The sequence below is a fragment of the Nerophis lumbriciformis genome, linkage group LG01 (assembly GCF_033978685.3).
Source record: "Nerophis lumbriciformis linkage group LG01, RoL_Nlum_v2.1, whole genome shotgun sequence".
NCBI classification, from domain to species: Eukaryota; Metazoa; Chordata; class Actinopteri; order Syngnathiformes; family Syngnathidae; genus Nerophis; species Nerophis lumbriciformis.
The window spans coordinates 16,500,165-16,514,253 of record NC_084548.2 but is presented as its reverse complement, the minus strand read 5'-3'; the positions used below and the strand labels follow the sequence as shown (position 1 = coordinate 16,514,253).

The following is a 14,089-nucleotide window of genomic DNA, read 5'->3' as shown; positions in this document are numbered from 1 at the left end:
TGTACAAGGCTTTCCACAAATTACTCACGCCAAAGCTTCTCACTTGGCGCTAATAACTTACCGTCCTCGTTGTGGTTTGGAACACGCGGTCACTTCGCCAATTCTCTGTCTGCTTGTTTTTAGTATGTTGTTTTACTGTTTTGGTTGTTTCATTTAGCAATCTGAAACAGGAGTTTGTAGATGATTACGCCTCGTCCGCACAGTCCTTTGCGTAGGATGATGTAATGCAGCTGTCAACAATATGGCGCTATACCAGGGGTCGGCAACCCGCGGCTCTAGAGCCGCATGCGGCTCTTTAGCGCCGCCCTAGTGGCTCTCTGGAGCTTTTTCAGAAATGTATGAAAAATGGAAAAAGATGAGGGGAAAACAATCAATTTTTTGTTTTAATATGGTTTCTGTAGGAGGACAAACATGACACAAACCTCCCTAATTGTTATAAAGCACACTGTTTATACTAAACATGCTTCACTGATTCGAGTATTTGGCGAGCGCCGTTTTGTCCTACTAATTTTGGCGGTCCTTGAACTCACCGTAGTTTGTTTACATGTATAACTTTCTAGGACGTGTTTTATGCCACTTCTTTTTCTGTCTCATTTTGTCCACCAAACTTTTAAGGTTGTGCATGAAAGGTGGGTTTTGTTGATGTTATTGACTTGTTGGAGTGCTAATCAGACATATTTGGTCACTGCATGACTGCAAGCTAATCGATGCTAACATGCTATATAGGCTAGCTATATGTACATATTGCATCATTATGCCTCATTTGTAGCTATATTTGAGGTCATTTAGTTTCCTTTAAGTCCTCTTAATACAATGTATATCTCATGACACACTATCTGTATGTAATATGGCTTTTAATTTTTTGCGGTTCCAGACAGATTTTGTTTTGTATTTTTGGTCCAATATGGCTCTTTCAACATTTTGGGTTGCCGACCCCTGCGCTATACGAACAGCAAAGCTTTATGTTGTGCATAGATTGTACACAAACAGTCCATGGGTATCTCACTAGCAAACAAATACTTCAGCACTTTCACATTTTACACCTCAAGATATGATCCACAAGGGAAATTGTTCAACACAGTAGCTCAGTTACAATGATGGAAAGTGTAAGGATGGAAAGGACAATGCAGGTATAAATAGACTAATATAGCGATAAGAAAATCTCACATATATACGAATATATAGATAATGTGTGTACAGACTAATATATATACAGATATATTATATTATGTCTATAACATATATACAATATATACCAATGACCATGTACAATATTACAGTATATACAGTATACGTGACAGCAGCAGCATAAAATAGAGAGTAGATCCAGCAGGAAATAGTAAATAGACATTAAAAACATAGAGAAGTAGCTAACATGTCAGGTGTAAGGTAATAGGCAGAATTAGTACTTTTAGTATAATTAGTATAATAATATATAGTTCATTGTTTTAATCAGCTTAATCACACAGTTGAATATGGATTAATTGCAGGTTATTACTTGCTTGCATAATTTTTGTAATGTGTTCTAACTTGTAATTAAACGTAAATAAAAGACCGCTTGCAATGGAGTTAATGGGAGGTGCTCTCTTCCGCCCATAAAACCTAATAAAAAAATATCCAAAAAGCGCCAACAATACTCCATTTGCATTGTCGTGATCTGAATATTGACCAAATATTTGTGGTATTTTTATTACAAGCGCCAACACAGACAAACTATTTTTTAGCAGCGTATAGTCACAGAGCAATTGTGTTGCTGCTATTTTGACATCATGGACTGGTGAGCTGCTTTCTCACCTCGGAGTTCGTGAGAGTTTATGCTAGATCATAAATAATGCCTCTCACCTTGATAGTAGAAGGATGAGGACATAATCCAACAAATTGGTCAGTTTTGGCATCCTATTTCTTTCTTTAGTTTATTTCGAACATGAACACACTTACATCATAATACATCACACAATTTCATATCATTTCATTTTACATCATGCCCGAAAAGGAGTAGGAAGAAGCAAAGCTTATTTAATCCTACCCCTTTCCCACTTCAAAGCGTTTACAAATATATAGAATCATTTACTGACCTTTTTATATAAAAAAATAACATCTATGAATTAGTATACAACAGTTTTGTAATATATAATTAATTAATTAATTCAGTCATTATTAACATACTGAGATGAAGAATATCTAAGGTTGGAAGTATTTCTCATAATTCTTCTTCTTTGTACTCTGTAAGCACTATTATTTTGAACAACCTCTTAAACTGGATCATATCAGTACAATTTTTAACTTTTTTACTTAATCCATTCCATAATTTAATTCCACATACTGATATGCTAAAAGTTCTAAGTGTTCTAAATTCCAGGTATTTATACCTGGAATGGCGAGAAAGACACAAAAAGACGCTTTGTTCCTACCTTTTTCTTGCTTGGATTATCAGTCATTCTTCATCCAAACTGGAATACAATATTAGATTTTAACCGTTGGTATTCTAGTTAGAGCAGACATTGTACAGTAAGTGATGTTTTATTATGTTTGTTGGTTCTCATAAAGTCTGCAGTGAGTTGTAATCACTGATTACTAATCAGTGATGTTGCTGGAAAAAAAAGCAAACATCGTGATGCATTTTTGAAATTAATGCACCACTGTATGGTTAAAATAATAAAAATACTTAAATACTACAATCCATGCTGCAGTCTGCAGGTGTACCTAATGTTGTGGCCCAGCAGCGACTGCAGCACGGATTTCATATTTTATTCATTCACAACTCCTCCAATACGAACATTATTTTTTTTGCACTTTTGGCTTCTTATTAAATAACTTTTTTAAATACATTCAATCTTGCACGTGGAAACTTTGAGTGTGGGCTTTAGTTGTTATAACACTCCCGTCAGGGGGTGCATTCTACGCCGGGGGTGCATTATCCGGCACAACACCTGGAACCTGACGCTACAAGGTGTGTGTATGTGTGTGTGTGTGGGGGGGGGGGGTGTTTGGAGGTAGCGGGGGTGTATATTGTAGCGTCCCGGAAGAGTTAGTGCTGCATAGGATTCTGGGTATTTGTTCTGTTGTGTTTATGTTGTGACACTGTGCGGATGTTCTCCCAAAATGTGTTTGTCATTCTTGTTTGGTGTGGATTCACATTGTGGCATATATTTCTAACAATGTTAAAGGTTTTTTATACTGCCACCCTCAGTGTAATCTGTATCGCTGAAGATCAAGTATACGTTGCATTCACTTCTGTGTGCGTGCTAAAGCCGCACATATTATGTAACTGAGCCAGCACGTTACAATCCTCGGGAGGGGTACCGAAATTTGGGAGTCTCCCGGGAGGTTTGGCAAGTATGAGAATTAGCGGTGTATCGCGGCACCGCCGCTGTATATAATCGGCGGGCCATCTCTAGTGTTAATTTGATATCACCTCACGGGCCAAGTGAAATTACACGGCGGGCCAAATTTGGCACGCGGGCCAGAGTTTGACACCCTTGATTTAGATTGTCACTGAAGGCATCAAAACTATGAATGAACACATGTAAAGTTATGTACTTAACAAAAAAAGGTGAAATAACTGAAAACCGATTACTGCTCTGCACACTCTTGGCATTCTCTCGATGAGCTCCTGCTCCCAGTGCCACCCACACTGGTTTAAATGTAACTTAGATATTGGGTTTCACAATGTAAAGCGCTTTGAGTCACTTGAGAAAAAGCGCTATATAAATGTAATTCACTTCACTTCACTTCAAGAGGTAGTCACCTGAAATGGTTTTCACTTCACAGGTGTCATAGTTTTGATGCCTTCAGTGACAATCTACAATGTAAATAGTCATGAAAACAAAGAAAACACATCGACTTTTGGTCTATACTGTACATTCACATTGTATATAGTTTATATTTGACCATATTTATAAAAAAAAAAAAAACAATTGCTACAACTTCAAAACTAACATTTCTGCTTGAAAATGTCATATATATGTATGTGTGGGTATATATATACATATATAGGTATCTGTTTATATTTATTTTATTTCTGATTACTATTATTATTAATGTATTATTATTTATTTTTCTTTTCTTTTTCTTTTTTTTTCTTTCTTTCTTTCTTTCTTTGTTTATTTAATTGATGTATTTGTAGATATTACTTTGTTTTTTTTGTTGTTTCTTTCTTTTTTTGGGTGGGTGGGGGGGAGTGGTATGGGTGGGATATAAACAAAAATATTTTGACATTTAGGGCAGACAATAGATGTGAATATGATGTAATGGATAGGAATGTCTGATGCTGGATGTCAATAAAAAAAAAAAGAAAAAAAAAAGAACATTTCAAAAAAGTACAACCATGTGCCAAATAACCCATTTTTAAATCAAACATCGTAGTTTTTTTTTTGCCACAGATGTTCCAAAAAAAGGGGCAGCACGGTGGTAAAGGGGTCTGTGCGTCTGCCTCACAAAACAAAGGTCCTGGGTTCGATCCTGCGTCTTGGATCTTTCTGTGTGGAGTTTGCATGTCCTCCCCGTGACTGCGTGGGTTCCCTCCGGGTACTCCGGCTTCCTCCCACCTCCAAAAACATGCACCTGGGGATAGGTTGATTGGCAACACTAAATTGGCCCTAGTGTGTGAATGTGAGTGTGAATGTTGTCTGTCTATCTGTGTTGGCCCTGCGATGAGGTGGCGACTTGTCCAGGGTGTACCCCGCCTTCCGCCCGAATGCAGCTGAGATAGGCCCCAGCACCCCCTGCGACCTCGAAGGGAATAAGCGGTAGAAAATGGATGGATGGATGTTCCAAAAACAAAAGGCGGTCACACACCTGCTTAGCTAAAAAAACATTTAGTTGATCGCATTATCGAATGGCGGAGTTTCCTAATTGTTGGCTTGCGAGCGTGACTGTGTTAATGAAGAGCCACTCAATGCTCCATGATACACCTTTTAGTCTCCACATCCTTGGCTCAGTGCCGCTGTCTTGTCAGGGTTTGTGTGTCTGCTTGTCAGGGTGTGGAGGAGCGCAGGGCGAGGGGAAGGTTGGGGGGCGTGTATTTGGGGCGGATGGGATGTCAGCTCATTAACCTCCATTCTTTCCTCCCCAGTGTAGAATCACTGTGTAGTCTCATGTCATTACTCCTCCCCCTGCACGTGTGCGCTTGGCATGAGGGGTGTAGAGAAGGTGGAGGTTTCAGGAGGGGGCTCTGGGGCGCCTTGACATGTTCCTTTACAAATGCCCTGCTTGTACCTTGCAAACTAAATCCCCGACATGTCGTTTCCTTCCCCACTTTTGTCTCCCCTCTTTCCTCTCCCTGCTGTGTCTGGCTCTTCTCTTCTCTCTCTCTCAAACCACAGGCCCGGTACAGTGTGGGTGAGCGAGGGGTCAGGCTCCACTCTGCCCCCCCTCCAGGCATCAGTCCAGCTAGGAAAAGACTGCCCACTGCTGTGGTGAGACACTGTAGCCAAGCTCCGCTGTATTGTTTATGCTGTGCAGTTGTTTGCACAACCTTTGACCTTGCAACACTGACTCGCAAAACTGTCGAGCTGTAAGGAACACAACTTAACACACACAAACACAATTCGACTGTGACCATGTTTCCGTTGTCCAGGAATGAAGAAAAATGAGTTCCTTCAAAGGAATTCAACACATAAACAAAGCAAAGCAATAGCTGCCATTTGTACTAACTAGATATGGACATCGTTTTTTAAAAGGGAACATTATCACCAGACCTATGTAAGCGTCAATATATACCTTGATGTTGCAGTAAAAAGACCATATTTTTTTTTAACCGATTTCCGAACTCTAAATGGGTGAATTTTGGTGAATTAAACGCCTTTCTGATATTCGCTCTCGTCACATCGGGAAGCAATCCGCCATTTTCTCAAACACCGAGTCAAATCAGCTCTGTTATTTTCCGTTTTTTCGACTGTTTTCCGTACCTTGGAGACATCATGCCACGTCGGTGTGTTGTCGGAGGGTGTAACAACACGAACAGGGACGGATTCAAGTTGCACCACTGGCCCAAAGATGCGAAAGTGGCAAGAAATTAGACGTTTGTTCCACACACTTTACCGACGAAAGCTATGCTACGACAGAGATGGCAAGAATGTGTGGATATCCTGCGACACTCAAAGCAGATGCATTTCCAACGATAAAGTCAAAGAAATCTGCCGCCAGACCATTGAATCTGCCGGAGTGTGTGAGCAATTCAGGGACAAAGGTCCTCGGTAACACGGCAAGCAATGGCGGCAGTTTGTTCCCGCAGACGAGCGAGCTATCGACCCTAGCTTCTCTGGCCTGCTGACATCAACTCCAAAACTGGACAGATCAGCTTTCAGGAAAAGATGAGGGTATGTCTACAGAATATATTAATTGATGAAAATTGGGCTGTCTGCACTCTCAAAGTGCATGTTGTTGCCAAATGTATTTCATATGCTGTAAACCTACTTCATAGTTGTTAGTTTCCTTTAATGCCAAACAAACACATACCAATCGTTGGTTAGAAGGCGATCGCCGAATTCGTCCTCGCTTTCTCCCGTGTCGCTGGCTGTCGTGTCGTTTTCGTCGGTTTCGCTTGTATACGGTTCAAACCGATATGGCTCAATAGCTTCAGTTTCTTCTTCAATTTTGTTTTCGCTACCTGCCTCCACACTACAACCATCCGTTTCAATACATTCGTAATCTGTTGAATCGCTTAAGCCGCTGAAATCCGAGTCTGAATCCGAGCTAATGTCGCTATAGCTTGCTGTTCTTTCCACCATGTTTGTTTGTGTTGGCTTCACTATGTGACGTCACAGGAAAATGGACGGGTGTTTATAACGATGGTTAAAATCAGGCACTTTGAAGCTTTTTTTAGGGATATTGCGTGATGGGTAAAATTTTGAAAAAAACTTAGAAAAATAAAATAAGCCACTGGGAACTGATTTTTAATGATTTTAACCATTCTGAAATTGTGATAATGTTCCCCTTTAAAGCTTGATAAAAGTTAGGTTGATTATCTTGAAGCAATTGAGGAAAAATAGAGTGGCTGCACTAGTGCTGTGAATCTTTGGGCACCACACGATTGGGGGTACCGATTTGATTCAGAATCGGTTCTCTTCATGAAATAGATAAACAGCTGTGATAAATGTCTAAATTACTTAAAAGTATATTGGTTTTGTTTAATACAATTCTACCCAAAAGTCAAATAAAAATAAGGCAACCAGAGAAGTATCCTACTCTTCTCTTTTCTAAAGTAAATCTGTACAGCAGATATGGGCATCTTCATGATTTGTCTAAGTGGCTGGGCAGGACAGACTTAAAAAAAATAAAAATAAAAATAAAAATATATATATATATATATATATATATATATATATATATATATATATATATGAAGGATCGTTACAAATAAGAATCGCGATTCATTCGGGAAAAAAAATTTTTACACCCCTAGGCTGCACTTGCAAAGCTGCTGTGGAGCCAGTCTCAACTAGTTTGTTATCTGAAAAAGTACATCAGTGATATTTAAACAGGAGTTCAGAACAATAATAGAGAAATTCTCCTGATTTATTAAAAAATACAGATTAATAGTTAATTGTTGTCATACTTTTTCACATTCCCTTTGTGACACCTTTAATGTTTATATAGTGTTCTAAGTCTCGTCTTAAGACCCACTTTTATTTGTTGGCTTTTAACACTACGTGAGTTGTGTGGTCCTCTGTCCTCTGTTGTCCTCTGTGTTTTGTTTTTTTATAAAAATTTTGATTTCTACTGTTTTAATTGGTTTTACCCTTTAAAATCGTTTTTAATCATATTTATTTTTATATTGGTTTTATATTTATTTATTTTTTGTTTTTATTCAGTCATTGGTGGAGCTAAGGATAATATTTGAATATCGTTTTTAATATTGATTTTTTTTTATATATATTGTTGTGCAGCATTTTGGAAACATTTTTGTTGTTTAAATGTGCTATAGAAATAAAGTGGATTGGATTGGATTGGATTATAACAGGGGTCCCCAAACTTTTTGACTCGAGGGGTGCATTGGGTTAAAACAATTGGGCGGGGGCCGGGCTGTATATATATATATATATATATACAAATTTAAAACATTTTTTATTTAGGACTTCCCGCGGGCCGGATTTTGGACGCTGGCGGGCCGTAGTTTGGGGACCCTGGTTTATAGAGCTATAACCACTGTATATAATTGTATGTTTTTTTTTATTTTGAGACTAGTGTTCAGTCGGGAAAGTGTGTACAGTAGGGAAAGGATTCATATGATGTCATTCCTGGGTGGATCTCGCGTTAGAGGAAAGTGAAGGGGTTATTTATTTTGCAATGCAGTTTGCTAAAAATTATGGAAAGTGCCAATCTACAGAGCAACTGATGCTGTGGTCAAAGTTGGAATGGCCACAAAATGCATTTGAAAATATTCAACATTTTACTGCCATCTGGCAGCTAAAGTAGATAGTGCACCCCTCAATTTGTTACGTTTCATGTGTCAGGTGAACTGCGATGATTGTCCAAGTGGCATTGCCGTACCACACCACTGCTGCAGATTAGGAAACAAAACGAGGTTGGCTATCTAGCGGTTTACAGAGTGTTTGAGGTGGGCCTTACCTGGGTGGTGCCAGGAAACAAGTAGCCGTGCAGGACAAAAAATGAGGCGAGATTACTTGTACTCTGCTGTAGGTGGGTGGTGATGAGCAAATCAAGTGCTCCTTTTCTCCTGCTCGAACTGTTAACAGCCCGTCGTACACTTCATCTGAGGTCACTGTGAACAAACACGGCGTCGATCATGATCACCTCGTCACTGTTACAGAGGAGGACATTTTGCGTGTTATCTGCAAACATTCTGCACGAGGGAAAAAACACGCGCGTCAACACATCAAACATTACGAGTCACCTAAAACGCCAGCGTTGCTACCACGCCGTTCTGAAAGTTCTAAAAAAAGCTCCCTCAAAAACCAACAGCAAAGACAAGTGTGCATAAACTACAGTTAAACCTAATTTCAGTAAATAATGGATATAACGAGAAGCAGGAAGTTATCTGTATCGGTATTGGTTTGAAAAAAATTCCCCCCAACTTTTTTTCAGTGAAGGAGTTATGTTTCTGTGCCGACTTTGAGAGAGCAAACAGAGTGTGGTTTGAACTGAAAACATCACAAAATACGCTTTAAGAAAGAAAAGTAGGGGAGGCCCCTTTCGAATTGTGTACGCTGAGCCTCACTTTGCCACACTTTGAAGATACCTGGCCAGATACCTACAAACCCCGTTTCCATATGAGTTGGGAAATTGTGTTAGATGTAAATATATACGGAAAATGATTTGCAAATCCTTTTCAACCCATATTCAATTGAATGCTCTAAAAAGACAAGATATTTGATGTTCAAACTCATAAACTTTTTTTTTTTTTTTTGCAAATAATAATTAACTTAGAATTTCATGGCTGCAACACGTGCCAAAGTAGTTGGGAAAGGGCATGTTCACCACTGTGTTACATCACCTTTCCTTTTCACAACACTCAATAAACGATTGGGAACTGAGGAAACTAATTGTTGAAGCTTTGAAAGTGGAATTCTTTCCCATTCTTGTTTTATGTAGAGCTTCAGTCGTTCAACAGTCCGGGGTTTCCGCTGTCGTATTTTACGCTTCATAATGCGCCACACATTTTCGATGGGAGACATGTCTGGACTGCAGGAGGACCAGGAAAGTACCCGCACTCTTTTTTTACGGAGCCACGCTGTTGTAACACGTGCTGAATGTGGCTTGGCATTGTCTTGCTGAAATAAGCAGGGGCGTCCATGAAAAAGACGGCGCTTAGATGGCAGCATATGTTGTTCCAAAAGCTGTATGTACCTTTCAGCATTAATGGTGCCTTCACAGATGTGTAAGTTACCCATGCCTTGGGCACTAATGCACCCCCATACCATCACAGATGCTGGCTTTTGAACTTCGCGTCAATAACAGTCTGGATGGTTCGCTTCCCGTTTGGTCCGGATGACACGATGTCGAATATTTCCAAAAACAATTTGAAATGTGGACTCGTCAGACCACAGAACACTTTTCCACTTTGCATCAGTCCATCTTAGATGATCTCGGGCCCAAAGAAGCCGGCGGCGTTTCTGGATGTTGTTGATAAATGGCTTTCGCTTTGCATAGTCGAGCTTTAACTTGCACTTACAGATGTAGCGACGAACTGTATTTAGTGACAGTGGTTTTCTGAAGTGTTCCTGAGCCCATGTGGTGATATCCTTTAGAGATTGATGTGGGTTTTTGATACAGTGCCGTCTGAGGGATCGAAGGTAACGGTCATTCAATGTTGGTTTCCGGCCATGCCGCTTACGTGGAGTGATTTCTCCAGATTCGCTGAACCTTTTGATGATATTATGGACCGTAAATGTTGAAATCCCAACATGTCTTGCAATTGCACTTTGAGAAACGTTGTCCTTAAACGGTTTGACTATTTGCTCACGCAGTTGTGGACAAAGGGGTGTACCTCGCCCCATCCTTTCTTGTGAAAGACTGAGCATTTTTTGGGAAGCTGTTTTTATACCCAGTCATGGCACCCACCTGTTCCCAATTAGCCTGCACACCTGTGGGATGTTCCAAATAAGTGTTTGATGAGCATTCCTCAACTTTATCAGTATTTATTGCCACCTTTCCCAACTTCTTTGTCACGTGTTGCTGGCATCAAATTCTAAAGTTAATGATTATTTGCAAAAAAAAAAAATGTTTATCAGTTTGAACATCAAATATGTTGTCTTTGTAGCATATTCAACTGAATATGGGTTGAAAATGATTTGCAAATCATTGTATTCCGTTTATATTTACATCTAACATAATTTCCCAACTCATATGGAAACGGGGTTTGTATTCATTCTCTTTACTGCTTAGTTTTTGCACACTTTGCAGATCTTATTTCATGTTCCATCTTCTGCATTTCAATGTGTGAAAAAGGACAAAAGGGCCAAACCCACTTTAAGTAAAGGATGCTGTAATAGATGGTTCACATTATGTAGGCATCCATAGAAACATGCCAAGCATGATACGTGGAAGCGTTGACATCTACATTTCGCTTGGCAAGTAGTGCGGCATATAATTGTTTTGCCAAAGAAGAAATAAATGATATCTGACAAAATCTTTTCTTCAGTGAAGTGAAATAACATACTGCAATAAATATTATTCCCTGTGTTAAAATGTGCGCATATTCTTTTGAGCCATCTGTTATGCTTGATAGAGAAAAGTTCCTTGTTTTGTCAACAGCAAAACTGACAAGGGAGACACTTATAGAAGTAAATGAGTGTTCCCTGTGCTTGTAATCATTTATTTTTGTCACCGCCACAACTGTCAAACTTGAACCTTTTTATAAAAAAATTTAAAAAAATAAAAAATGTTGCTGTTCATATCCCCTAGCTCTTTCTTGCTTCTTTCTTATTTAGTGCAGAGGCAGAGAGCAGTAGATTGCAATAAGATAGCCAATTATATGATGGAGGAAACCAGACTTTTTCCCCCTCTGCTGCAGTTATCTGATGCTGTGGTTAGCTGAGGTAAAGGGCTTGGGGTAATGTGACATTCACTCTGCCCTTTATCTCCTCCTCATCGCTGTTTACCCCGGTTAAAAGTGGCTTAGACTCTGCATCCTCTCCTGAGAAACCTCACCGACATACTGTATTGTACACACACACACACACACACACACACACACACACACACACACACACACACACACATTCTTGTATTGCTTACCTTCTTGAGACCACCGAAAAATGCCTCCCTCTTTAGGACCACCCATTCTAGATATATAAAGATTTGTATTTACAACATTAATAATGTATACATACTATGCAAATATAAAAACGCTTGTTTTGAAAAATCTGTTGGAGTTGCACAAGAAAAGGGTCACAATTTCACAAGAAAAACTTAGAATTTGGTCAGTGTTATAATGAAAGTCTTTAAAATGAAAGTTTTACTCAACGCAAGTCAAAATTTTACAAGAAAATCTGAACACGTTTGCAATATTATGATAAAAGTTGGAATTTTACTCAATGACAGTGAATAACAATTTTACAAGAAAAGCTTAACATTTTGGCAATTTTATGAAAAGAGTCGTAATTTTACTCGACAAAAGTCACACTTTAATAAGAAAACTTTAAAATTATGGCGATATTATAATAATAATCGCAATTTTACTTGGCAAAATTATTACAAAAGTCATCATTTTACTCCAAAAATGTCACTATTATACAAGAACAACAAAAAAATGGGCAATATTGTGATAAAACTCAGAATAACAGATGTCACCATTTTGCATTAAAACATTTATAATTTTCCATAAAAAAGTAATAATTTTACGAGAAAATATTGCAACATTACAGAAACAGACAGAATACGAGAAATTGTTTCCAATTTTATAAGGAGTCGACACGTGAGAAAAAGACTGCTTTTAGTTCATTCTTTTTTTTTGAATTTTTTGTTTGTAATTGTTTTTTAATCTTCATTATTTACTTCAATTTATTTTTATTTTTTTAATTGTATTTATTTATTTATATATTTATTTATTTATTTATTTATTTTATTTTATTTTTTGTCCTGTCCAGCTTCTCAGGCAAATCATATAGTTGATGTAGATGCCCATATCGGCTGTTCAGATTTACTTTACAAAAGAGAAGTGTAGGATACTTCTCTCGTTGCCTTATTTGTATTTGACTTTATTAAATGTATTTATATTATCATTTGGTGCAGCCGGGGGGGGGGGGGGGGGGGGGGGGGGGGATTTACTTCAATTTATTACAGTATGTCTTTATATACATATTTTTTTTAATTTGTTTTATTAGTTTTGACCAAAGGGGGTGCATTTCAATTTCTTATACACACTTGTTATTTCATATGTTGACCAGAGGGGGAGCACTTTTAAAACAGACACACAGTCAATTTGAAAAATCCCTCCTTTTTGGGGACCACCCTAATTTTGATAGATTTCACCACCAGGGGTGCAAATGAGACATTCTCTATTAGATGCAATGGTTTTTCCATATTGTGACCATGATATCGGTCCTAACTTGTTCACCAGTCCTCATATGGAAGGTACTTTTCCTTGTTGATGTCTCAAAAAGAGTAGAAATACAAGAACAATCACTCACACACACACACACACACACACACACACACACACACACACACACACACACACATACACACACTCACCTCAGACAGCCTAACTGCAAGGTAAACTGGTGGGATACTTACTTCCTAGTAGCGCCCAGGTTAAATATAGCAGTACTGCACCTGCTGTGCTTGACGCTATCAAGGTGTTATTGCTTATTAGCAGGTGGTTGTTGATGCCCGAGTAAATAGAACTTTAGTCAGACCTGTTTTTTGTTTCTGCAAAGTTATATGTTGTGCGCTTTGTGAGAACCTACTCAGTGGTCTAGTGGTTAGAGTGTCCGCCCTGAGATCGGTCGAGTCATACCAAAGACTATAAAAATGGGACCAATCACCTCCCTGCTTGGCACTCAGCATCAAGGGTTGGAATTGGGGGTTATATCACCAAAAATGATTCCCAAAAATGCTGCCCACTACTCCCCTCACCTCCCAGGGGGTGATCAACGGTGATGGGTCAAATGCAGAGAATAATTTCGCCACACCTAGTGTGTGTGGGACAATCATTGGTACTTTAACTTTTTAGCTTTGTGAGATGCTCAACAAATATTGTGATTGTTTAGACCAGTCGGGAACCTTTTTGGCTGAGAGAGCCATAAAAGCCAAATATTTTAAAGTGTATTTCCGTGAGAGCCATATAATATTTTTTAACAGTGAATACAACTAAATGCGTGCATTTTTAAATAAGACCAATATTTTTAGAGTACAATAAGTCTCTTATTCTTTTTAATTACATTGTTATTCTGAAGCTAACCAATAATAAATGAAATACTTCTTACCTTTAATGCGACTTCTTGAACAGGTGCGGTAGAAAACGGGTGGATGGATTAAAATGCATGAGAATGTTTTATATTTTGAACGTTATTTTTAACACTGTGATTACCAGGGGAATTATTCATTACTTAAAGGGGAACATTATCACAATTTCAGAAGGGTTAAAACCATTAAAAATCAGTTCCCAGTGGCTTATTTTATT

At 38.5% G+C, this 14,089-nt stretch overlaps 1 protein-coding gene across 4 annotated transcripts in view; it reads left to right on the top strand.

The window, feature by feature from the left end:
• The window catches only part of LOC133616704 (TOX high mobility group box family member 2-like), a 270,313-nt gene that overhangs the window by 120,848 nt on the left and 135,376 nt on the right, over positions 1 to 14,089 (top strand). For 3 of the 4 annotated variants that reach the window (XM_061976294.1, XM_061976286.1, XM_061976276.1), the window contains exon 2: positions 5,325 to 5,417. The exons of the other annotated variant lie outside the window; for it this stretch is intronic. In XM_061976294.1, coding sequence (XP_061832278.1) covers positions 5,325 to 5,417 — 93 coding nt within the window. The remainder of the gene's footprint in view (positions 1 to 5,324; positions 5,418 to 14,089) is intronic. 4 annotated transcript variants of the gene reach the window in all.